This window comes from Oryctolagus cuniculus, chromosome X, assembly GCF_051225735.1.
Source record: "Oryctolagus cuniculus isolate XC-2025 breed Fujian yellow rabbit chromosome X, ASM5122573v1, whole genome shotgun sequence".
In the NCBI taxonomy this organism is placed as follows: domain Eukaryota; kingdom Metazoa; phylum Chordata; class Mammalia; order Lagomorpha; family Leporidae; genus Oryctolagus; species Oryctolagus cuniculus.
This window is the reverse complement of record NC_142888.1, coordinates 49,605,381-49,632,152: the sequence shown is the minus strand read 5'-3', so window position 1 is coordinate 49,632,152 and position 26,772 is coordinate 49,605,381. Positions and strand designations below refer to the sequence as shown.

The 26,772-nt window shown below is 46.2% G+C and overlaps 1 protein-coding gene across 1 annotated transcript in view; it reads right to left on the bottom strand.

Moving 5' to 3' along the window:
- OTUD6A (OTU deubiquitinase 6A) overlaps positions 1-12,434 on the bottom strand; it is a 60,737-nt gene extending 48,303 nt beyond the window's left edge. Inside the window, exon 1 of the mRNA XM_002720076.6 lies at positions 11,167-12,434. Coding sequence (XP_002720122.1) covers positions 11,252-12,151 — 900 coding nt within the window. The 5' untranslated portion in view covers positions 12,152-12,434 and the 3' untranslated portion in view covers positions 11,167-11,251. The remainder of the gene's footprint in view (positions 1-11,166) is intronic.
- Positions 12,435-26,772: the final 14,338 nt, after the last annotated feature.

Below are 26,772 nucleotides of genomic sequence, written 5' to 3'. Positions count from 1 at the left end.
GCCCTGGCTTTGTGGATATTTGGAGGAGGGAGCTCTGTCTCACTTTCTCTCTTTCTCTCTCTCTCGTGTGTGTGTGTGTGTGTGTGTGTATGTGATCTCTGACCCTCAATAAAATAAAATAAAATAAAATAAATAAAAATTTTAAAAACAAAATTCTGGGGGACTGGTGCTGTGACACAGTAGGCTAAGCCTCCGCCTATGGCACCAGCATCCCATATGGGCACTGGTTTGTGTCCCGGCTGCTTCTCTTCTGATCTAGCTCCCTCCTAATTGTGCCTGGGAAAGCAGTGGAGGATGGCCCAAGTGCTTGGGTCCCTGCATCCACATGGGAGACCTGGAGGAAGCTCCTGGCTCCTGGCTTCAGATTAGCTCATCTCCAGCCATTGCAGAGTGAACCAGCAGATGTCTCTCCCTCTCTGTGTGTAACTCTACCTCTCAAAATAAAAATGATTTAAAAAAAAAAAAAGAGCTTCTGGGGCTGGTGCTCTGGCATAGCGGTAAAGCCGCTGCCTGCAGTGCCAGCATCTCATATAGGTGCCGGTTCGAGTCCCACCAGCTCCTCTTCCAATCCCGCTCTCTGCTATGGCCTGGGAAAGCAGTAGAAGATGGCCCAAGTGTTTGGGCTCCTGCACCCGCATGGGAGACCAGGAAGAAGCTCCTGGCTTCGGATCAGCCCAGCTCTAGCATTGTTGCCATTTAGGGAGTGAACCAGTGGATGGAAGACCTCTCTCTCTCTCTGCCTCTCTGTAACTCTGTCTTTCAAATAAATAAATATATCTTTAAAAATAAAAAAGGAAATCCTGATACATGCTACAACACAGAAGAACCATGAGCACACTATGCTTAAATAAGCCAAGTACAGAAAGATAAATACTGTATGAATCACTTGTATGAGGTACCCAGGATAGTCAAATTCACAAAGACAGAAAGCAGACTCTTTATTGCCAGTGGCTGGGGGGAAGATAATGGGGAATGTGTTTCCTTTTTGGTATATACAAAAGTTCTGGAGATGACTGGGGGTGATGGTTAGAAAGCATAAATGTACTTAATGCCACTGACATGCAGGTAAATTTTATGTTATATATGTTTCAACACAATGCAACAATTCAAAAGTCTATATAGTATAAAATTTTCCTCCTTTCAGTCACCCATTTCCTTCCTTTTTCTCATTTTTTATGAAAGCCAGAGAGAGATCTTCCATATACAGATTCACAACTTAAATACCTGCAACAGCCAGGGCTGGACCAGGCCAAACCCAGGAGCCTGGAACTCAACCTGGGTCTCCCACGTGGGCAGCAGGGACCTGAGAACACGAGCTATTATTTGCAGGCTTCCAGGGTGCACATTAGCAGGAAGCTGGATCAGAAGCAAGCAGAGCAGCTGGGACTCGAACCAGCAACCTGATGGTATGCAAATGTCCCAAGTGGGGGCTTATTTGCTATGCCAAATGCTTGCCCCAAAGTCACACATTTCTACCTCTCTCCCTAGAGGTAACAACTCATATGAATGTACCAACGTTTATTTAATTAGTCTTCATTGAGTATCTTTAGGTTGTATCTAGACGTTTTCTTTGACAAACAACACTTAAGACTATCCTTGGAATGTTGCATACTATGTATTATCTGTGATATACTGCTAGATCAAACACTATGTGCATTTTGCTCAAGGTTAGGTTTAAACATATTTACTTATTAAATTATACAGTTGGGGCTGGCATTGTGGTACAGCAGGTTAAGCTGCCACTTGTGACAATAGCATCTGGTATAAGAATGCCGCTTCAAGTCCTGGCTGCTCTTTTTCTGATCCAGTTTCCTTCTAATATGCGTGGGAAGGCACCAGAGGATGGCCAAGTGCTTGGAACCCTAAGGCCCATGTGGGAGGCCCAGATAGAGTTCCAGGCTCCTGGCTTCTACCTAACCTAGAGCTGGCTATCGAGGCCATCTGGGGAGTGAAGCAGTGGATGGAAGATCTCTGATGCTCTACCTTTCAAATAAATTAATAAACCTTGAGAAAACTATATAGTTCAAAATATCAGAGGTTCAATAAATCACACAGTGGAAAGCCTCCTTCCATCCTTTCCTGGTTCCCATCCTCAAAAGCAATCAGTTGTCATTTTTATAATCTGATCACTGCAAAATAGTGCCTCATTTAATTTGTGCGTATTTAATCTGCATTGTTCTGAGTAAAATCACTGTTTGACTTAAACTGGGAAACCTCCCCTGCCTCCTTCCCACCTCCACCCTCCAGCTAGACTGAGCAGGGGTCGCGCTGTGCCTTTCACTCCTTCCTGCCTATGCTCTGGCTGCTGGCTGCGAGCTCCCGAAAAGCCTCCCCAATTCTTTCCCACCAATCTCATGAGCGGCCTTCCTCCCTGCTGCCATCATGGCATGGCTCCTGTTGCTTTCTGTTTCTATATTTTCCTGCCTGCCACCCCTGCTAGACAGTGAGCACTGGGACTGGATCTCTTCTCTTGCTGAGTGATTATGTATCACTGTTCTCTTCAGTAAATACACAAAGAACAGATGAGTGAGTGGACAGGTGGCAGTTTAGACTGAGGTCACTGAACTGCAGCCATTCTGCATGAATGACTGAAGAGATTCACTGTAAGACGGAATAAACGTGGTGGTAGGCATTTGGCCTAGCAGATAAGACCCCAATTGGGATACCTGCTTCCCATATTGGAGTGCTTGGGTTCAAGTCTCAGCTCAGATCCTAATTTCCAACTTCCTCCTAATGCACACTCTAGGAGGCAGCAGGCGATGGCTCAAGCACTTGAGTCCCTGAAACCCACATGGGAGACTCAGATTGAGTTGCTGCCTCCTGGTCCAGGCCTGGCCCAGCCCCTCATGTTGTTGGCAAATCGGGTGTGAACTAGCAGATGGGAGATTTCTCTGCTTTTCAAATAAATAAATAAATTTAAAAGCTCATAGAAAATGGAATTAAAAATAAGTTTATAAAATAATGTAATAAATGTGGAAGATGGCAAATCAGATCGGTGGTGAAATGGTGGATTATCCAAAAAACAGTATTGGGTTAACTGGTCAGCTATCATAATTTTAGAAAACCAGTTTATGTTCTTAACTTACACCCAAATAATTTCCAAGCAGACATGTTAAAAACAAAGAGAAGACATTTAAAAAGGAAACAGATACAAGGGTACCTCAAGATGTTTGTGCAAAAGCAGAATTAAAAGATAAGTTTATTTCAGTGCAAAAAAATTCCAAAATCCATCCATATGAGAGGTCTTCCAAAACTTCACCCCAAAAAATGTGTATCAGGAAAAAACTATGCATGCACTTCAAATTTTCTGCATCAAAATAAATTTCTCTCTCTTTTTTTGAAGTCCTTTGGTCTTGATGCAGTCTCAGGATAAGGAAGCCCTTTCATTTCTTTTGTTTTATGATGCACATATCATTTATTATATTGAAAGTTTTTCAGAGCAACTGAATACAAGATCAATATATAAAAACATACTAAGAAACAGAAAATGTAAACTTTTACAATTGTGAAAATACATCTGTAAGCTAACTAGGAATAAAACTCACAAAAGATGTGCAAGGCTTTTGTGGATAAAATTAAAAACGTATTAGAAAATATTAATGACACCTACATAATGGATAGGTTCACCATCTTCACAGTCAGAAAGGCTTTCACAGGAAAGTGGCCTTTCTACAGATCAATCTACAATGCTACAATATTTCTTTTTCTTTTCTCAGAGAAACCTTTATTTAAGGAATACAAGCTTGGTGCATTTCATAAGTACAACTTTAGGAATATAGTGATTCTTTCCATCATATCCACATTCCCACCCACACTCCCACCCCTCCTTCTCCTCCCTCTCCCATTCCCAGTCCCAGTCTATACTAAGATCCATTTTCGATTAACTTTATACACAGAAGAATAACTAAGTAAGTAAAGAGTTCAACAATTTGTACACACAAAAAAACTGCAGACAAGGGCTGTTCAAAGTCACTGCATCTCGAAGTTATTTTCAATTTTTTTTTTTTTAGAAACTTAATTAACTTTAAAGAAGCATCCAAGAATGATACATCTTTTGTGAGCACTTAGACATAATTATCAAACTCTTTGAGGACAGAAGTCCTGCATGGGAAGTTAGTGCACAGTGACTCCTATTGTTAATTTAATGATTGACACTCTTATGTATGACATCAGTGATTCTTGACATGAGTGGCCTAGGCTATGGAAGCCTTTTGAATCCACAGACTCTGTCAGTATTTAGACAAGGCCATAAGCAGAGTGGAAGTTCTCTCCTTCCCTCAGGAAAAAAAAAAATACCTCCTTCTTTGATGACCACTTCTTTCCACTGGGGTCTCCCCACTGAGGTCCTTCATGTAAGACATTTTTTGTCACAGTGTCTTGGCTTTCCATGCCTGAAATGCTCTTGTGGGCTTTTCAGCGAGACCAGAATGCCTTAAGGGCTGAATCCGAGGTCAGAGTGCTTCTTAAAGCAATTGTCCTTCTATGAGTCTGCTGTGTGGACTGAGGAGGCCCTTTCTAAGCCTGACACCAAGACAGAGAAAAAGACTGATAGATTCTATCATAATTTTAAACTTCAGCATATTAAAAAACTCAGGAACAAAACTGAAAGGCTAATAATACATGGAGACAACTATTTTTAAAAAAAAATATCAAGGCCAGTGCCGTGTCTCACTAGGCTAATACTCCGCCTTGCGGCGCCGGCACACCGGGTTCTAGTCCCGGTTGGGGCGCCGCATTCTGTCCCGGTTGCCCCTGTTCCAGGCCAGCTCTCTGTTGTGGCCCGGGAGTGCAGTGGAGGATGGCCCAAGTGCTTGGGCCCTGCACCCGCATGGGAGACCAGGAGAAGCACCTGGCTCCTGCCATCGGATCAGCACGGTGCGCCGGCCGCGGCGGCCATTGGAGGGTGAACCAATGGCAAAGGAAGACCTTTCTCTCTGTCTCTCTCTCTCACTGTCCACTCTGCCTGTCAAAAAAAAAAAAAAATCAAATAATGAGTGGTCAGATTCTTTACCACAACGGACCTTAATAATCCTTAAAAGGGGGAAAGTGTTTAGCTTAGCAGTTAAGATATAAGGTAAGATGCCCACATTCCATATCATTTGGCTTCTGCTCCTGACTCCAGCTTCCTGTTAATTCAGATTCTGGGTAGCAATAATGGCTCAAGTAACTGGATTACTGATACCTATGTGAGACACCTGCATTGAATTACTGGCTCCCAGCTTCTGCTCTGCCCACCTCCAGCTGTTTGAACCAGTGGATGAGAGTGCTCCTTGCTCCTTCTCTCTCTCTGCCTCTCAAGTAAATATTTTTTTAAAAAAATTTTTAATTGATAAAGAAAATACAAACTTTTGTAGAAAAAAAATCAAGAAAAGTTCAAGAGCAGGCAAAAAAAAATCTAACAAAATATTTGTTCCTGCATGAATGAAACAGACATATTTTGAGAATTATTCACCATCAATAGTAATCAATAAAGTGCATTTTTTTACTGACAAATTAGCAAAGATGATAGTTTTCAGTTTTGGCAACTATGTGGAAAATAACACTCTCATATCCAGGGGTTGTAAACTGGCACAATCTCTCTGGAGGGCAACTTTCCAGGACAAAGAAAACGCCTCTCCTTTTGCCATAGATCATTTCTAGAAATCTTAATGAAAGGAAATAATCAGAAATAGAGGCAAAGATTCACTACAAGGATATCACAGTGGCATATTTATAGTAGTGACAAACTGAAAGCAATCAAAATGCCTTATAATAGAATTGGATAAATACATTATGGCACATTCATAGGCCAGAATGCAGGCATTAAAATCATTATATTGCAAACTGAGGACACAGGGAGATGCTTAAAATATTAAGTTTTTAGAAAAGCAATAGAACCAGGCCAATCTTGTTTCTAAGAACATGTGAGTCTAATATGCAGTTTTGTAGAAAAAGCCTGGCAGGAAGATACTGTCACTGGCCTGAGTCCCAGCTTGCAGGCCACCCTATCCCCAGGAGGGCACTTGGTTGGGCCTCAGTGGGGCAGACAGGACTGGGAGAGATTTTGCTTCCACTGTAGGACCCGTGGGAAGAGGTCAAGTGTTTCCAAAAGTCACTGTAGACAAAATCAAGGAGTGGTGATTGCCAGAATTGATAATGTTATGTTCTTAATGTTTACTGAACACTTATTTTTAAAAAATAAAAGTACTTATTGGGTACTTTCTATGTTTTTTTTTTTTAAGATTCATTTTATTTATTTGAAAGGCAGATTGACAGAATGTGCTGGTTCACTCCCCAAAGGACCACAATAGCTGGGGCTGGGCCAGACTGAAGCCAGGAGCCTGAATTCCATCCGGGTCTCCCACATGGGTGGTAGGGACCCAAGTACTTGGGTCACCTTCTGTTTTCCCAGGCACCTAGGCAGGGAGCAGGAGCGGAAGCAGAATAGCCAGGCCTGGAATCAGCACTCTGATATGGGGTGCTGTTGTTGCAGATAGAGGCTTAACCTGCTGAGCTCACAACACCAGCCCCTGTATGTATTTTCATTTATACCTCCTAACATTCTCAAATGATATCTCTAATACAAGAATTAACTGTTGCAGCTTATCAATGAAGAAACTGAGGCCCAGAAAGACTGATTTATCTAAAATCATAAAGCTACAGTGGGTGGATGAATTGGGCTTCAAACCTAAATATAAGGCTACTTCACAAGTCTGTGGAAAATATAATTGAAAGCTAAGTTCATTCTGGTGTCCAATCACTGATTCACTCTCCAAATGGCTGCAATGGGGCCAGCGTCATGTGCAGTAGGTTAATCCTCCACCTGAGGTGCCAGGATCCCATACGGGCGCTGGTTCTAGTCCCGGCTGCTCCTCTTCCAATCAAGCTCTCTGCTGTGGCCTGGGAAAGCAGTAGAAGATGGCTCAAGTGCTTGGGCCCCTGCACCCACATGGGAGACCATGAAGAAACACTTGGCTCCTGACTTCGGATCGGTACAGCTCCAGCCGTGGTGGCCATTTGGGGAGTGAACCAAAGGAAGGAAGACCTTTCTCTCTGTCTCTCCCTCTCACTGTGTGTAACTCTACCTCTCAAATAAATTTTTAAAAATGGCTGTAATGGCCAGTACTGGGCCGGGCTGAAGCCATGAGCTTCTTCCAGTTCTCCCACATGGGTAATCAAGGACCCAAACACTCGGGCCATCTTCCACTGATTTTCCCAGGTTATCAGCAGCTAGGACTCAAAATGGGGCTCATATGAAATGCTTGTATCGGTGTTGGAGGCAGCAGCTTTATCTGCTATGCCACAATGCCAGTCCCTATAGCAGATTAATTTTTTTTACAGATTTATTTATTTATTTGAAAGGCAGAGTTAGAGAGGGGGAGACACACACACACACACACACAGAGGGAGAGAGAGAGAGAGAGAGAGAGAGATCTTCTATCTACTGGTTCACTCCCCAAATGCCACAACGACCAAGGCTGAGCCAGGCTGAAGCCAGGACCAAGAGCTTCTTCCAGGTCTCCAATGTGGGTGGCCGGGTCCCAGACTTGGGTCATTTTCTGCTGCTTTCCAAGGTGCATTAGCAGGGAGCTGAATAGGAAGTGGAGCTGCTGGGACTCGAACCAGTGCTCATGTGGGATGCCAGCACTGCAGGCCGTGGCTTTTCCTGCTGCACCAACAGTGCTGGTTCCTAGCAGGTTCATTTTTAAGTTGATAATTTTGTATGGCCCGCGGATGATGTTACAAACACCCACATGCCAAATGGCCCTTTGCCAAAAACAAGGTTCTCCAACCCTACTTTATAAGATGGCAATACTCCTATCAGGGTACCTGCCTTCTTCACCTGCCCATGTCCTCTTGTCAGCTTAAGCCTGCTTTCTTGCCAGATCTCTTGACTTGGTCTGGTGCCCTGCTCCCCCAGCCTGGGTTTCTTTCTTTTTCTTTTTCTTTTCTTTTTTTTTTTAAGATTTATTTATTTATTTGAAAGGCAGAGTTACAGAGAGGGAGAGGCAGAGAGATAGAGAGAGGTCTTCCATCTGCTGATTCACTCCCCAAATGGCCACAACGACCAAGTGAGCCAGAGCTGCACTGATCTGAAGCCAGGAGCCAGGAGTTTCTCCTGGGTCTCCAACGCGGGTGCAGGGGCCCAAGGACTTGGGGGCATCTTCCAATGCTTTCCCAGGCCATAGCAGAGAGCTGGATCAGAAGTGAAGCAGTCAGGACTCAAACCGGCCCCCACATGGGATGCTGGCACTGCAGGCAGCAGCTTAACTGTGTCTCCCCCTCCAGCCAGGTGCCCTTCCCCAAGCTTCTCCTTCCTTTAACACCAAGGAACACTTTCCTTACTCTTTTGGCCCCTAACTCTATGGGCCATCTTCCTTTAACTAGCCATTTCATTCTTCTATAACCAGTCCCCACCCTATCACCCTCTTGGTGGTTAGGCCTCCTTCCCTACCCCATGTCCTGGTCCACAGGCAGGTGCCCTTGCCCAGTCATGTCCCTTCCTCTGCCTGTGCCTCTCTACACAACTAGTTCCCCTTCCCTAGCCTATTCTCTCTTTCCCTAAGATCTTTCTCTGTGGCCTGCCAAGGCCACCACCCCCATCTGGCCCCTTTGCCCACCTAAGCCTGTGTCTTCAGCCAGGCCACCTTTCACAGCCAGCGTCCCTGGCCACTATGCAGCCAGGTCCACCCCTCAACCACCCCTGGGTTCCAACCAGGCTCCCTCCTCCTTCCATTACTCCAACTACATCAGATGGCCCTCCTCCAGCCTGTGTCCCCTGGCCAGCTAGACCCCCTTTCCCATCTGTGACCGACCACCTTTGCTGCCCACAGCCCCCTACTGGGCCAGGTTTCTTTTCCCAGCATCTTCCAACCTTCCAAGCCTGGGGGCTCCTTAACTGGTCATAGCCGCCCCCCCCCCACTTTCATCCAGCCCTCCTCCCCCAGACAGACTCTGCTCTCAAACCAATGCCTCTCTCCCCAGGAAGGTCCCCTTCTCTCTCCCTCTCTCTTTTTTTTTTTTTTTTTATAACATTTAGCTTTTTTTTTTTTTTTTTGGACAGGCAGAGTTAGACAGTGAGAGAGAGAGAGAGAGAGAGAGAGAGAGAGAGAAAGGTCTTCCTTCCATTGGTTCACTCCCCAAATGGCAGCTACGGCCGGCACGCTGCGTGGTCCAAAGCCAGGAGCCAGGTGCTTCCTCCTGGTCTCCCATGCGGGTGCAGGATCCCAAGCACCTGGGCCATCCTCCACTGCCTTCCTGGGCCACAGCAGAGAGCTGGACTGGAAGAGGAGCCACCGGGACTAGAACCCCGGTGCCCATATGGGATGCGGGTGCCGCAGGCGGAGGATTAACCAAGTGAGCCACGGCGCCGGCCCCTCTCTCTCTTTTTTAAAAGATTTTTATTTATTTTTATTTGAGAGAGAGAGAGTTACGGACAGTGAGAGGGAGAGATAGGTCTTCTTTCCATTGGCTCACTCCCCAAATGGCCACAACGGCTGGAGCTGTGCCCATTCGAAGCCAGGAGCCAGGAGCCAGGGGCCTCCTCCCGGTCTCCCATGTGGGTGCAGGGGCCTAAGGACCTGGGCCATCTTCTACTGCTTTCCCAGGCCATAGCAGAGAGATGGATCAGAATTGGAGCAGCCGGGACTCGAACTGGTGCCCATATGGGATGCTCTCAACTAAGGAGAGCACCAAGATGAAGAGTTCCTTCCTAATTCTTTCCCAGGGAAATACTCCAGACTCCAGGCCACCACCAAGACTGCAGGCCCATTTCTCCTCCCCCACAAAGCCTCAGTGAACACTCCCAGCTCCGTTGGCCCTCCAGAGTCCTGTGCTGAATTAGATTCTGAGATATAAACGCTGTAGGAACCCAGTCAACTACACAAAACCAGAAAACTAGGTATTTTCTGAACTGCTTTTATTTTCGTAAACAACTTGCTTTTTTTTTTTTTTTTTGGCTTGCACTTAACGAGTTTACATATCTTTATCTGTAGAACGTTTGGAAGGTACAAAGATTAGAAAAAAAAAGAATTTAAGTGACCTCACAGAAATACAGAAACTGAAGATTAAGTTTTCAAAAACCTGTTCACTGCAAATAGTTTTTAATATTCTTTTGAAAAACTCAAAACTTCAACAAGTCTAAAATATCAATAAAAGTATATTATTCACTGTTTTCACTTCATACCAGCTGTTGATATATTAAGATTGATGAACCATTTACTTTTTAAAATCCCCTCTTTCAACACACTTCTAAGAATTACAGAAGTTATTAAGCTTAACTGTTTTACTCATATCAGGTAACATGAACTGGATCAATTAACTGAATAAAGTCATAGCCTTTTACACTTCTAAAAGGAAACAATCAATTTATATCTTCACTGCTTTCAGTAAGTTAAACTGCCTATCAGTTTGTCTCTGCTTCACACTAGCATAAAAGAAATTAAGATGAGATCTTTTCCGTATTTCCCACATCACCTAACCCATGTTTACATCAATTCCCTTTCTATACTTAACCCTTAACAGCTGCCATCTAAACTTACCAAATGCAATGAGGTTTAGAACTTAGCAAACATCTAAACAACAAAATTAACTCAAAACCACACAAATTTTGATAACGAAACCAAATAGTAGCGAAGTTCTTGTTCAGAACTTGCCACATCTCCTGAGCAGCCTGGCAGAAGCAAACAAGCAACAGACGTCAATATATAAAAAGCAAATCAAAGAATGGCTCGCACTCTAAAAAGAGAAAAAAAAAGAAAACCTCAACTTCAAGTTCCTCGATGTCATTCCATACAAATGGGAACATCTTTAGATATCGGGTTAGCCTAGTGAATTATTTTTCCTCCAAATTCAAAATGCGCCCAACCCGAAGTTTCCGAATTTACCCATTATCTGCGACAGGACCCATTCTCAGGGGGCAAGGGGAGCAAAGATCCTGGAGGAAGAGGTGAAACGGCGCTCAAATCAATGGCTCTTGGGGCGCAGCACATGGTGGCAGCTTTCCTCAGAGTCAATGTCAAGGGCCGTGTGGCTGGAAAGCAGCGAAGCCCAAGGAGTGAATGAGAGAGGAGGAAAGGGTAGGGGCGGGGAAAGTCGGGGAGGGGGTGGGGGTGGTCAGCAAATTTGTCAAATTAAGAAAAACAACCACACACACACAAATAAAAAACAAGGGAGGAAAAACAATACCATCAAGCCTATTGAGAGGATGCGGCAGCGGCTTCGGTTTCGGAGTAAACAGCAGCTGCAGCGGTGGCCGGTGCAGCGGCGGCGTCTAGAAGTGGCGCGGTGTCATGGCGGCCGAGGCGCCCATAACCTCGGGGCCCGCAGCTTCGGCGCCCGTGGCCTTGACCAGCTTCACGGAATTGTAGTGCTCGCCGGTGACGCAGGCGTGGCGCAGGTAGACGAGGGTGAGCGGCTTCGTGTTGTATTCCTCCCCGATAATGAGGGCTGGCGAATCGGCCCGGATCACCTCGATGCGGGTCTGCAGGATGTGCGACAGGGCTCTCAGCTCGAGCTGGGTTCCCCACGAGGCACGTCTCACGATGTCCTGGCAGTATTTCAGGAAGTCGGCGCGTGCGCAGCCGTCGCAGATGTTGGGGTTGCTGAAGAATGGCAGGAAGTCGTCGACGTGCTTCTGCATGTACTCGGAGGTGCAGTGACGAAGGCTATCCACAGTCACAAAGGACATCAGCTGGTCTTGGATGGCGCGGTACATGCAGTGGCCGTCGGCCGGGATATTCTTCATCTCCAGATTCTTGGCGCGCAGGATGGCGGCCAGCTTCTCCTCCTCCTCCCGGCGGTAGCTGGCCAGATCCTCCATCTCCAGCACCTCGATCCTCTCCTGATGCTCCTGCTGGTGGGCTGCCTTTCTTTCGTGCCTTCGCTGTGCTCTCGAGAGGTACAGTGACTGGTTCTCGAGAGCCATCCTGGCCAGCTCATCAGTGACAGAATCGACGTTGGTGCTGCGGGAGCGCCTCTCGAAGTACAGCTCCAGCTCCTGCTGGTGCTTCTCCTCCATCTTGGCCTCGAGGTGGGCCATTTCTTGGAGAAGCTGCTTTCTTCTCTTCTTATCGTTCTTTGGGACTGTGTGCTTCATGGCCTGGATGCGGGCCTGGAGCTCTCTCTCCTCGCGGCGCTGGCGCTGAAGGATCTGCTGCTTGTCGCGCTCCATGATGTTTAACGGTAAGTGGGAATTGCGTTGGGCGGCAGTTGGCACCGCCTACCAGGGTACAGGTCTTCACCCTGGCCCAGCCGCAGCGCTCTGTTCCTTTCACTTGCTGGGTGCCCGCACCCCTTTCATGTCCCTCTCTGCTATTGGGCACTGTTTCTCTATGGCCACGCCCTGATACACCTGGCATGAGGATTGGTGGTTGGGAGGTCCTAGGGATGCCTCCAGTAACACCCCCACCCCCCAGCAACTAGTGCTTCCATTTGCGGAATTCAAATATCGCCGGGGGCTTCTGCCTTTCCGTGACGTGTACCCTAGTTACTGGGCGTGGACAAGTTTTCATTGGCTCTTACTGCCTGCTTTGGTTCCAAATCCGTACACAGCGCAGGCGCCGCCATGTTTGATAACCTTGACAGATACTGGTATTATACCATCAACTGAATGTGTTCTGAAGCCAGAATTGGCCTCCCTTTGCTACAAATAAGCTGACCTCTTGGCTTGTGCCCACAGGATGCGCCTACCCTAAACCCGCGTTCTCGGCCCTTTCCTCCCAAAACTGGGTTCCCTGCAATGCCCATGAAGGACCACAGCCAGTGTTCATCAAACCACTTATTATTTATTAGTATTGAGTATTTTTTCTGATTACTGTGAGTCTCTAAAATTTCTGAAGAATTTACTGTGATTATTTAGTTCTGATTATTTTGCATCTCTAAAAGTTCTGATTAAAAGGAAAAGCACCCCCTCCTCCCTCCCCGCCCTGCCCCCCACCCTGCTCTGTGATGAAGAGGATTCCACTGCCCCCTGTCAGAACCCTGCTTGGAGTCGAGCTGCTCCGCTTCCGAGCCAGCTTCCTGCTAAAGCACAGGGAAGGCAGCGGAAGATGGCTGAAGTACTCAGGTCCTTCCCACCTACTGAGAGACTCGGATTGAGTTCTGGCTCCTGGCTTTGGCCTGGGCCAGCTCCGGCCGTTGGAACCATTTAGGGAATGAACCCCCGGATAGAAGATCCCTGTTTCTCATTCTGTCACTTTGCTTTTCAAATAAAAAAATAAATCTTAAAAAAAAGAAAAAGCCCCAATCTTTCAAATATTTTCTTATGCTGCCCCACCCTGCCTTCCAATGCATGAAGACCAGAGTTTGTATCTCTGTTTATTTACTCTTATTGATTTACCTTAGTAACAATTTATAGTTTTGGCATGTTAACTTTGTGAGTATTTTTGTTAGATTTACACATAAGCATGTATTTCTCTTTTTTTTTAAGATTTATTCATTTATTTGAAACTCAGAGTTTCACAGAGGCAGAGAGAGAGAGAGAGAGAAAGAGAGAGGCCTTCCATAAACTGGCTCACTCTCCAAATGGTCACAGCAGCTGGAGCTGGGCCAATCCAGAGCCATGAGCCAGGAGCTTCTTCCAGGTCTCCCACATGGGTGCAGGGGCCCCAAAACTTGGGCCATCTTCCACTGCTTTCCCAGGTGCATTAGCAGGGAGCTGGATTGGAAATGAAGCAGCCGAGACTCAAACTGGTGCCCATATGGGATGCCATCATTGCAGACAGTGGCTTTACCGGCCATGCTATGGTGCAGGCCCCATGCATTTCTTTTTACTTGAGTGATTGTAAATTGTAAATTTCAACGTTCATGTGCTCATAGTGAGTATATATAAATACAGTGGACTTTTACATGTTTGTTTTTGGTCTATGACCTTCATAACTAACTTATTAATCCTAGTAGGTTTTTTTAGGGGGGAGAGTAGATTCCTTGGAATTTTTTATGTAGACAATCATGTCATTTGTGAATATTCAGTTTTATTTTATTCTTGCTAGTCAGTATGCCTTTTGTTTTGATTTCTTGCCTCATTGTGCTGGTTAAAACTTTCAGCACCACATTAGGTAAGAGAGTTGAGAGCAGACAATCTTGTTTTGTTCATGATCTTGGGAGAAAGAGTTTGTTTTTCACCATAAGTATGATATTAGCTGTAGGGTTTTTGTAGATGCTCTTTATTTGTTGTTGTTGTTGTTGGTTTTAAGCTTTTTATTCATTTTTATTCAGTGAGAGAAATGCGTACGAAGGTGAGGGCATTGTTTAGGGGAGAAAGAGAGGTCTAGAAGTTAAGTTGGGTCCATACCAAGCAGAGAGCCAGCCAGGAGCAAGGCACATTGTAGATGCTCTTTAATAAGCTGAGGGCTTAGCCATCTACTCCTATTTTTCTGAGAGGTTTTGACATTAATTTTTGTTATTTTTCTGCATCAATTGATATGTTCATCTAATTTTTTCATTTTTAGCCTGTTAAGATTATAGTTTATGTTGATTGATTGATTGATTGTTGAGTGGTGAATCAGTCTCACATTCCTGGAATAAACCTCATTTCGTCATGGTTTATAATTCTTTTTATGTATTGCTGATGTTTATTGGCTAATATTTTGTTAAGGATTTAAAAATCGGTGTTCATGAGGAATATCTGTATTTTTTGGTATTATCTTGCTTATTTTTAGTATCAGGGTAATATTAATAACTTCATAAGAGTAATTTGAAAGTGTTCCCTTCTCTTCTATGTTTTTGGGAAGAGATTGTGTAATCTCAGTATTAACTCTTCTTTAAATATTTGGTAGGATTCTCGAGTGAAACCATCTGGACAGAGAGATTGCATTTTTCGTTTGTTTGTTTTGGAGTTTTAAAATTACTAAATCAAATTATTTTTTAAGCAGGGCTAACCAAATGATGTATTTCATATTGAGTGAATTTTGGTAGCTTGTGTTTCTGAAGAACTGGTCCATTTCTTCTAAGAAATAAAATTTGTCTGTGTGGAGTTGTTTGTAGCATTCCATTAAGATTATTCAATATTTGGAGGATCTGTAGTGATAGTCCCTGCTTTATTGCAGATAATGGTAATTTGTGTCTTCCCTCTTCAGTTCTTTGTTCTTTGTCAGTCTTGCTAGAGATTTTCCCATTTATCGAGCTTTTCAAAGAAGGAGCCTATTGTTTCATTGACTTTCCTTATTACTTTTCTCTTTTCTTTTTAAAAATAAAGATTGTTTATTTATTTGAAAGGCAGAGTTACAGAGAGAGAGAGAGACAGAGAGAAAAGATCTTCCATCTGCTACTTCATTCCCCAAACAGCCGCAATGGCTGGAGCCGGGCGGGTCCCCAGCCAGGAGCCAGGAGCTTCCTCCGGGTCTCTCACGCGGGTGCAGGGGCCCAAGCACTTGGGCCATCTGCCACTGCTTTCCCAAGCACATTAGCAGGGAGATGGATAGGAAATAGAGCATCTGGGACTCAAACTGGCACCCATATGAAACACCACAGCACTGGTCCCTGCTTTTCTGTTTTCATTTATTGATTTCTGCTCTTTATGATTTCCTTCCTTCTTGCTGTGGGCTTAATTCGCTCTTCTTGAGGTCTCAAGATAGGAGCTTAGATCATTGATGCCAGCCTGTTCTGCTTTATAAGGCACACTTTTGGTGCTATAAATTTCCTTCCTAGTACTCTTTTAACTGTATCTCATGAAGTTTGGCTATGTTGTTGCTATGGTTTGGATGCGGTTTGCCCGCTGAGGGCTCATCTGCTGAACAGTGAAACTTTTAAGAGGTGGGGCCTAGGAGCCGGTGCTGTGGCATAGCAGGTAAAGCCGCCACCTGCAGTGCCAGCATCCCATATAGGGATGAGTTTGAGTCCCGACTGCTCCACTTCCAATCCAGCTCTCTGCCATGGCCTGGAAAGGATTAGAAGATGGCCCAAGTCCTTGGGCCCCTGCTCATGCATGAGAGACCCGGAAAAAGCTCCTTGCTCCTGGCTTCAGATTGGCCCAGCTCCAGCCGTTGCAGCCAATTGGGGAGTGAACCAACGGATGGAAGACCTCTCTCTCTCTCTCGCTCTCTCTCTCTGTCTCTCTCTCAATCTCTCTCTCTGCCTCTCCTTCTCTCTGTGTAACTCCAACTTTTAAATAAAATAAATAAATATTAAAAAAAGAGGTGGGACCTAGTGGAATTGAATCAGATCGTGGGGTGTTTTCCTAAGAAGGTGGGACTCAAAGAAAGTATTAATGCTGATGTTGCAGAGTGAATGAATTGTTATAAGAAAGAGCAAACCTGCCCCCTAAAGCTCTCTCTGACTTTTGGTTTTGCTATGTGAGGCTAAATAGTTAGGGCTGCTAGATCTTGGATTTTCAACCTCCAAAATTGTATGCTAAAGACATTTCTGGTTTTATAAAGTACCCAGGCTTGGGTATTTTGTTAGAGCAACAGAAGATGGACTAATACAGTCATATGTTCATTTTCATTCATCTCAATGTGTTTTGTTTGTTTTCGTTGAAACTCTTTGACCTCTGGATTATTTAGAAGTTCATTATTAGCTTCTAAAGGTTTGCATATTTTCCCATTACCTTTCTTTAATGAATATCTACTTTGATTTCTTTTTTAAGAAAGATTTATTTATTTGAAAGGCAGAGTTTGGGGGGGCGGGGAGAAAGAGAGAGAATCTTCCATCTACTGGTTCATTCCCCATATAGCCAGGAGCCTGAAACTCCATGGGGGTAAACTTTATTTTAGGGTTCCACTGCCTGGGAGGGGGAGGGGTGCCTGGTTCCTGCTTCCTCTGACACTTACAGGATGAGAGATGGGTGGCTTTACCCTTGGGCAGTGGGGAAAGTCCTGACTTTTCCACTGTGTCTTCTCTAACATTGGCTCAGCGGAGAAAGGGAGTATCTCATTACTTCCAGGTAGAGGTGGGGTTCCAGGCCTCCCACACTGTCCCCATGGACATAGTGTGTACTCGTGGATCTTGTTGCCTGCCAGGAGTAGGAGGGTGACAGTCCCTGTTCCCTGTTTGACTTTCTCTGACATCACCCCAGCAGGGGACTAGGGGGTATTGAGCCATGTCCTTACAACCTCATGAGAGTAGAAATCTAGCTCCCGGCTCAGTCTCTGATAGTGGGCCTAGGGCCACAGTTTTTATCTGGTTTTGGCTGGACCAGAGTGGTTATTGTCTACCCATGTTTTGTCTTGCTAGACAAATCCTTTCCTAGTCCGTTGCTCTCAGAAAACAGGCTTTTGTGAGAGCACTTTTGCTCTGTGCCTGTTAGTGTTGCTTTGGTTGCCAGCTTCTTCAGTTCCAGTTCTGGGATACAGAAAGCAAAAGGAACATTCAAGTCAGCCCTCTCGTCTGAAGGACCCTAGGTGTCTGCCTTCTTTCACCTGTCAGAGTCGTCTTGTGTTTGTTTTGTATAGAGTAAGCAAGGTTTTTCATAGCAATAGCAGAAGAGGAATAGGGCAAAGTATGTCTCTTCCATCTCCTCCTATCTTATTTTGAATAAATAGAAAGACTTCTTACCCTGCCTTGCTGTCATTTACATGTTTCAAAGAAATTAAGTGCTGGAACATAAAGTGAATGAAAGCTGTGGGGATTTTAGGAAATCATTATGCTGCTCCTGAAAGAGACATCTTTTGGACTGTGTCAGTGTAATAACAGTGGTCACAGAGTCTGTTGCAATCAACGTTGCTTTTGCAGATTCTGCAGGTTCTTTGGAATGTCAAGCCCCATTGCGTGGGTTTGTTTCTGTGGCCTGAAGTGCAGAAAAACCAGTTTGGCAAATGTTGAGTTTTACTGTCTGTAGTCTGTTAGGGAAACCGTAGTTATTATAATATCAACCGTGCCTTTTCCAGCTCTGCACTTAAGCCTCCACCCCCAACACACACTCGCCCACCTGCAGGCTATGAGCCAACCTCCAGAGCATGGGCCTTGACTTGGATGAGATGCCTGCTCTGCAGCCATCTCTCATAGCTGAGCTTTGGATCAGAATTACATGACAGGGAGTTCAGGGTTACCTTTGCCAATAGGAAGCCCTGGAAATGATGACCGGTCATCTTGTTAATTAACAACAGACCATCTTGTTGATGCAAGGTTATGCTTTGGCAGTTGGTGAGGTGGGAGGGGCGAGAGAATGACCACAGCTCTTGCACAGGGCTGTGGTCTGCTCGGCGCCTGGCCCCAAGGAAGCCAGTAATTAATGGCAGTTTCCTCTCTTTGCTGTATCCCAGGCCTGCCTCCCGGCTCCTGCTCCCAATTCCATACTCTCACATTGGGCCCTTTTCTACTTCGTCACCCCCATTCCTTCTCCCCTTTAGAGGCCACCAGAGGTGGCAGTTTCCATGGTAATCAGCACCCTGGTTAATTGAGAATTTAATGGTCCCTAGGTGTCGATCTAGACTGGTTTTCTGGTCTACCTCAGAGGGACGTTTCCAGTGAGTTCCAGGGCTGTTGAGAAATCGTCATACATAAGCCATTATATCCACGTCATCCTAATTAGACACAACCACACACAGTGGCATTGGTGCCTCAAGAGAGGGGATGTGAGGAAATCATCACACCCTGTCCCAGACTCACAGTTCCTGTGTGTCTGGAGGGTCACTGTTTGTCCAGAACTCACAGAGCAGGGACTCTATTGCCCTGCTGCGGCCCTGCGAACGGGAGGAAAGGGGGCGTAGTAGGTTGGGCAACAGGCAGCAGTTTCAGCAAAGGCTTTTGAGTAGGTCAGTGAGGAACTGCTCTTTCCTCATTCTCCCTCCCTTACCTTTAGGCTCTAAGCCGCAAGAGTTTTCCTGCTCTGCTCGCACCTGGTTTCCATACTGACCTCAACCTTCTTCTGGGCCCTACTCCTGCCCCTGACCTGCTTTGCTCATTCATTCAACTGCCATTTATTATCCCTGCATGGTACCAGGCATGGTTCCAGGCACTGAAGATGAAACTGAACACACCAGAGACCTCTAACCACAAGGACCTTAGAGCTGGGCTGCTATTGTGACACTGTGGGTTAAGCTGCCTCCCGGCTGCTCCGCTTCTGAACCAGCTCCTTGCTAACGTGCCTGGGAAGGCAGCGGAAGACGGCCCAAGTGCTTGGTGTCAACCAATCTGGTCTCATCCATGATGCCTCTCACAAGCTGGCAGATGCTACATCCAAAATTCAACAACGAATGCCTAACCCTTGGAGGAGCTTATTTGACAAATCTTCCTGGCTATCTTGGCTTGTGGCCCTTCTCACTCCCCCCCACATAGCAAGTTTTCTTCTTCTATCTCTAGGATCATGCCTCCTTCAGTTGCTGAAGGAATGGGTTCACTCAGTGGTCAAAAACCTCACTCAAACCCATGTCGACAACATCCTCCTGCTGAGGGATGTCCAGGACCAGCCGCTGACCCAACCACTTCAGTCCTGGTACCCAGGGAGAGGGAAACGCCTCCCTGACTATGCCCACTCTCAGCAGGAAGCAGCCCTTGAGCCCATCTTCACACCCGTCTCCCCCTGCCTTCCCTGCCCCCCCCCCCCCACTAAAATGCCTTTGACAGAACACCAAGAGTTTTCTCTCTATATGTGCATTAGGGTGCTGGGTTTGTCAGGATATGCCAGACTGCAGTGCATAAATAGTTAACCACACACCTGGGAAGAGACAAGGCCTCAGCAGTAACTTCTACAAGTGCCCTGCCAAGAACATCACAACCCCAGAGCAATACATTGTACATGAGTACTGCTGTCTGCTCTCTTCTTTCCCTGCAACTTGTCTTCCTGTACCCCCTGCTCTCCCTATTATGATCCACAGTTACTGATAAGGTTTCTCTGCATGTCTGGCCGCCCACCCCCACCACAACACCTCCTGCAGGCCAGCAGTTTAAAAGGCCCCCCACCTGCTGGCCTCCTGGGCTGAAGCCTTACTTCAGAACCCCTCCGCCACCTGTTGTCCAGGCAGGCTAAAATCCTACTTTACTTTACTATGCTGTCCTTTCTAAAAATAAATATATTTTTCTGCCAACTTTGGACCAATATGGTAAACCTAACATTTGACCCGGATGGAGCTCCTGGCTCCTGGCTTTGGCCTGGTCCAGCTCCGGCTGCTGAGGCTGTTTGGTGAGTGAACCAGCAGTTGCAAGATCTCTGAGTCTCTCCCTCTCTCTTGTGCTCTGCCTCTCAAGTAAATCTTTTTTTAAAAAGAGCTTAGAGCCAAATAGAGAAAGAATAAAAAAAAAACCCTACAGATTAAAATGAAGAATTGGTCAAAAGGTTCAGTCTGGGGCCCCTGCTGTGCCATAGTGGGTTAAGCCACTGCTTGCAGTGCTGACATCCCATATGGGTGCCACTTCAAGTCCCAGCTGCTCCACTTCCAATTCAGCTCCTTACTAGTGTGCCTGGGAGAGCAGCAGAAGATGGCCTAAGTGCTTGGGGCCCTGCACCCACGTGGGAGACCCAGAGGAAGCTCCTGGCTTCTGCCTTCAGCCTGGCGCAGTCCTGCCTGTTGTGGCCATTTGGAGAACGATCCAACAGATAGAAAACCTCTCTTTTTTTCTCTCTCTCCCTCTCTCTAACTCTGCCTTTCAAATAAATAAATAAATATTTAAAAAAAGATTGTCTTAATGTTTTGTATGATTTATTTATTTTATTTATTTGAAAGGCAGAGTTACAGAGAGAGAGGTCTTCCATTTGTTGGTTAACTCCCCAGATGGCCACAATGGCCAGGGCTGGGCCAGGCAAAAACCAGGAGCCAGGAGCTTCATCCAGGGCTTCCACATGAGCACAGAGACCCAAGGATTTGGGCATCTTCTGCTGCTTTCCCAGGTGCTTTAGCAGGGAGCTAGATTGTAAGTGGAGCAGTCTGGACTCAAACCAGCACCCATATGGGATGCCAACGCTGTTACCTGCTAAGCCATAGTACTGGCCTCCAAGACACCTTTTTTTAAAATTTAAGTTTGAAAGGCAGAGAAACAGAGAAAAATTTTACATGTGCTAGTTTACTCCCCAAAAGCCCACAGTAGCCAGGGCTGGGACAGGCCAAAGCCAGAAATTAAGGAACCCAATCCAAGTCTCTCATCCATGTGGGTGGCAGGGGCCCAGCCATTTCAGCCACTACCCACTATCACCCAGAGTAGACTCAGCAGGAAGCTGAACTTGGAAGTGGAGCCAGGACCAGGACTCAGGTGCTCCGACATGGAATGTGGGCATCCCAAGCGGTGTCTTAACCCCTGCACCAAATGCTGGTTCCTGTAACCTCCCTTTCCTGTTCCCAGTGGTATTTATCTCCACTTCAGGGGCTTTTACTCAGAGACCATAAGCAATTGGAGTGTCCATTCTTGCACCTGTGAACCCCTTGAAAATGAATTAAAAACTCTGGTCGTCGTGGGGTTGTTCTCTGGAGATAAGCTCCACAGCTTCCCCTAAAGGGACCAAGGAGACAGAAGTCACAAGCCCGTCTATCTCTGGAGGGGCCTTGGGAGGTACTGGTTTCGGGGGCAAGTAGAGCAGTGGGCAGAAGAGGTTCCTGGACATGTCCATGCAGTCCCCTCCTGCCCACATGACTCATCATCCAGCAATTGACTTGGAACAGTCTTGATCGTAACTCCTGACTCCTTTTCTCCTTTTCTTCCTTACTCATGATCTATGTGCTCACCCCAGCTTCTCCTGTCCCTTCCACAACTACTGAAGAATCACATGAGCATACATGACACTCATTACTGTCACCAGTGGCATGAGGTGGGAGAAAAGGGTGGAAGAAATGGCTGTGGGAAGGTCACAGATCCCGAGAGCTCTTTGGGAACAGGAGAGGTCCACATTGCCCAGCAAGGCAGAAGAGTGCCCATTTCCAGTCGTCTGAGTCACGGATGCCCCACCCTGGCACCTTTGCACTGAGTCATGTTCAGCCTTTCTTCCCTCATCATCCTCTTTTAGTTTCTTAGTCAGGCCTCTTGATTTTGCCTTAGTTTGCCAAATGTGAGAAAGGGAAAACTGATAATAGGGACTCCAGGAGCCCCTGGAAAGGAAAAAAAAAAACTGCATGATTGGACCCTCCATGATGGAACCCTCCATGAGTCCAGAGGGAGGTGAGGTGGGAGAAACAAATACAGTGTAATCTTCGGATGTTGTTGAGTCTGCAGAAAGGAACTGATTGTGTACTCTGCAAACTTCTGTGCCAAACAGATTACTCTGATGGCAGCCTCCTGATTAGTTGGGGAAGATGACCTCATTAGCCCAAACACAGACCAAGCGAACAAACTCCATCCTTTAGAAATGCATGTTAATCCAAGGAGGCAGTCTTGAGCAAAAGCTTTTGGGGCACACATCCCTCCAGGGCGGGTAGCCCTCTGGGGCAGCGCCTTCAGGGCAGCCCTTTTGGCTGCTGGGAGTGCTTTTTCTGCCTTCTTCAATAAATGCCCTTTGCTTTGCACGTTTCTTCCTTGTCTGTGTGCCTCATTCATCGTGGTTGTGAGACATAGAACCTGGCCGAGAAGAGACGCTGTAACCCGGAAGGCAGCAGCACTCACTGAGGGATCTGGCAGAGAAAAGCTGTAGCACAGAAGATGGCAATGCTTGATAAGCCCAGCCGAGAGGAGAAGCCCCGACTTAACAGCAGAAGAGAGACTGTAGCACAGAGAGCTCTCACATGGGAGCGACGCTGCTCCTGAAGCATCCTGGGAAGAGAAGCTGTCACATCTCTTGGGGATGAGACCCCTAAGACCTGAGTGGCTGCAGCTGCAGACTCCTCCTGCCACTACTTCCACAACACTGACACTATCTAGAATAGCTAGACACCCTGAGTAGCAGCCTCCTTCCTTCAGAAGAGAGGAGTGGAGAGGGTTGGGCGACAGGCATGCAGGAAACATTCCCCAGCACAGCTGGAAGAGTTTGAGTAAACCATTTAGTGTAAGGGGTTGGGGCTAGCCTGATTTCTGGCGTGACTCAGAAATTGGGGGTGATGTACAGATCTCTGCCTCTGAGTGGGGTCTGCTATCTGAATGTAAAAGATAAGGTCTGGTTGTTCCTGCCATAGTGTGCCAACTGCTTTGACCGTGGGATCCTGGGTCATAGCATTGTCAAATTTAGCAAATAGGGGGCCAGCACCGTGGCACAGTAGGCCAATCCTCTGCCTATGGTGCTGGCATCCCATATGGGCACTGGTTCTAATCTCAGCTGCTCCACTTCCAATCCAGCTCTCTGCTATGGCCCGGGAGGGCAGTGGAGGATGGCCCAAGTCCTTGGGCTCCTGCACCCACATGGGAGACCCGGAAGAAGCACCTGGCTCCCGGCTTCGGATTGGCGCAGCTCTGGCCATTGCGGCCAACTGGGGAATGAACCAAGGACGGAAGACTTTTCTCTTTGTCTCTCCCTCTCACTGTCTATAACTCTATCTCTTAAATAAATAAATAAAAAATCTTTAAAAAGGAAAGCAAATTTATCAAATAAAGATATAGGGCTCGAGCAAGCATTTGGCACAGTGGTTAAGATGCCTGCATCTGATATCTGAGCACCTGGTCTGAGTCCTGGCTCCTTTGCTTCCATTCCAGCTTTCTGCTCGTGTACATTCTGGGAGGCAGCACATGATGGCTGCAGTACTTGGGCACCTGCCACCCATATGGGAGACCAGGTTGGAGTTCCTGGCTCCTGGCTTTGGCCTTCCCCAGCCCTGGCTGTTGTGGGTATTTGAGGAGTGAACCAGCAGATGAAGGATATCTATCTATCTATCTATCATCTATCTATCTCTATATCCCTATCTCTACCTCTCTTTCAAATAAGAGGAAAATAAACAAAACTTTTTAAAAAGATGAATTTGTACTTCTGCTATAAACACAGTGAATGGCTTGTCCAAGTCATGGATTCCTAGTGCTGGAGTTTCTGTTAATAGCTCTTTAATCCTCTGGAAGGCTTCTTCCTGCTCTCCTGTCCAGTCAAGTGGTCTGTACCAGGATCCTTTAAAGCCTCATATGAAGGTTTGGCTGTCAACCTGAATCCTGGAGTCCATATTCTACAAAAGCCCGCCCTTCCGAGGAATGTCCTTAACTGTTTTCCTTCTCTGTGGTGGTCCTGTACATAATATAGGCTCCTTTATCTTCCGTGAAAAAGCATGCTTTCCTGGAGTCAGAAAATATCCTTGGTATTTTACCTCTTGTCTAGAAACCTGAGTTTTGGTTGGGAAAACTCTGTATCCTCATTTTCCTAAAAAGTCTAATATCTGGAGTATATCTCCATCTGAATCCCTGGAGGGACTGCAAATGAGAATATATTCTACATATATAGAATTGCTCCATTCTTTAATTGGAGTTTTCTGAGTTAAACATAGGAACAATTATCTTGAGGGAAGATAGCAAATCTTTTAAGCAAAGGAGTTGGACATTCAGACATCACCAAGAACCAGTGCGAGATAAGAACATCTTCTATTTGACAAACCAAAGGCAAAGAGAATTTTCTAGAACAAGGTTTACCATCTATGTTATTATTAAACACTTGAAATGCTATTTTTTTTTTACCATCAAGCTCATGGTAGGTCCCATGGCCAGTTTCTGAAATTGTACCATTGGGAGTCAGTCCATAGGAATGCATGCAAAACTATGTACAACTGAAAGGTCTCTGTAGAACTTGGAAAGATGAAAGTAGATATGGCTCTCCACGTGCCTCGCTATGCTTAAGCGTGTGATATAAATCTCTTGTGTTAGGTGAGATCTGGTGTTGCAGGATCTTTTGCCCCCTAACAGGCGGGGTTCCCTATTCCAGCCCGCTTGGGGGCTCCCTTGAAGGTTGATTTAAATCTGGGGTATCATCTTCACTCAGTGCTCCTCGAATTTTTCTAACCATTGCACTTAGGGTAACTGACCACTAGGGGACAGTCGCCATCATTAAGATGCCAGTACATCGGAGGACAAAATTACACAAATGATAGGGGCATTTTTACAGTAACCTAAATGAGCTTGGGGGCTGTCACCACCACCAATAGGGGGCACCGTACTTTGTGCCTAGAGGCTAAGGTCCTGGATTATAGAAACCAGCATAAAGCTAAGACCAGGCACCAGAGTTTTTTCTCAAAACCTGAAGCCCCAGGACCCCCAAGAATTCTTGGGGGGCTTGCATTGCAGTGCCTGGGTATTTAACATCTAGGGTGCTTTAAATCCCACACCTGGGATAAATGTTCCAGGGTAGTGCCGGCATCCAGTCATCTTCAGATGTTGGAACTGAGAAATCCCAACATTCATATTTCCAGAAACCACATTCGTATGCCCGGAACCGAAAGCCAGCTGTATTTTAAATCTGCTTTCGTTGTGGCTACTAGTTGTCCTAGAATGGGGAAATTGCAATGGCTATCAAGCCCTAACTAAACTGTAAGTAGGCCGGCTGCCACTCAAACAAACTGGCCCACTGTTCGTTGAAAGGGAGGGCTCCACTTCTCTGGAAGCAAGCCCCACCCCGTCTGTGCTGGGTGTAACAACTAGATAACAGGAAATGGCTCCTTGCCCTTCCTCCTTCTAGTAAGCAAAGGGAAGGGGTGGAGAGCCATGCAGTGAGCAGAAGACAATATGGAGGACAAAGGCAGGTCAGATACCTGTTAGCCAGCAGTGATGGCCCAATGCTAAAAACCGACCTGTTCCACACAAGGCACTAGCTCTAAAAATACATTGCCGGCCGTGGTGGCCATTTGGGGGGTGAACCAACGGAAAAGGAAGACCTCTCTCTCTCTCTCTCTCTCTCTCACTGTCTAACTCTGCCTGTCAAAAAATAAATAAATAAATAAAAAATAAAAAAAGACATTGCCTCCAAAAGGTGCACACTTCAGTACAATGTTTTCAGCCCATGTCTGGCAAGGAACAATCTTATAACAATGTTTTCAGCCTGAGTCTGCGACTGGCCCCCAACAATTACCAAGGCAAAAACCAAAAGCATAGGGGGCAGGTGCTGTGGCGTAGCAGAAAGGGCCACTGCCTGCAGCACCGGCATCCCATGTGGGCATTGGCTTGAGTCGTGGCTGCTCCACTTCCCATCCAGCTCTCTGCTGTGGCCTGGGAAAGCAGTAGAAGATGACCCAAGTCCTTGGGCCCCTGCACCCACATGGGAGACATGGAAAAAGCTCCTAGTTCCTGGCTTCATATGAGCTCAGCTCTGGCTGTTGTGGCTATTTGGGGAATGAACCATTGGATGGAAAATCTCTCTCTCTCTCTCTCTCTCTCTCTCTCTCTCTCTCTCTGCCTTTCAAATAGATAAAATATTTTAAAAAAAAAAAAAGCATAAACAGGGGCTGGCCCTGTGGCATAGCAGGTAAAGCCGCTGCCTGCAGTGCCGGCATCCCATATGGGCGCCGGTTCAAGTCCTGGCTGCTCCACTTCCAATCCAGTTCTCTACTGTGGCCTGGGAAGGCAGTAAAGGATGGTCTGAGCCCTTGGGCCACTGCACCCACGGGGGAGACCCAGAAGAAGCTCCTGGCTCCTGGCTTCTGATCAGCGCAGCTCCGGCCATTGCAGCCATTTGGGGAGTGACCCAGTAGATGGAAGACCTCTCTCTCTCTCTCTCTCTCTCTCTCTCTCTCTGCCTCTCCTTCTCTCTCTGTGTAACTCTGACTTTCAAAGTAAATAAATAAATCTTTTTAAAAAAAACCATAAACATTTGCATTTCAAAAGTTCCCTGGAGACTCTAAGGACAGAGAGGGAAAAATAAAACGTCTAAATTGATCAAGTGATTTTTCCCAAAACATGAAAAATACTGCAACCAAGGTTCATTCACACACTTCTGTTTCGGAGTTACACACTCCTGGCTGGCTTGCCAGTATGATGTGGGCGATGAACTCATTAAATTTTATTTAAAAACAGATTTTGAAAGTCAGAGTTACAGAG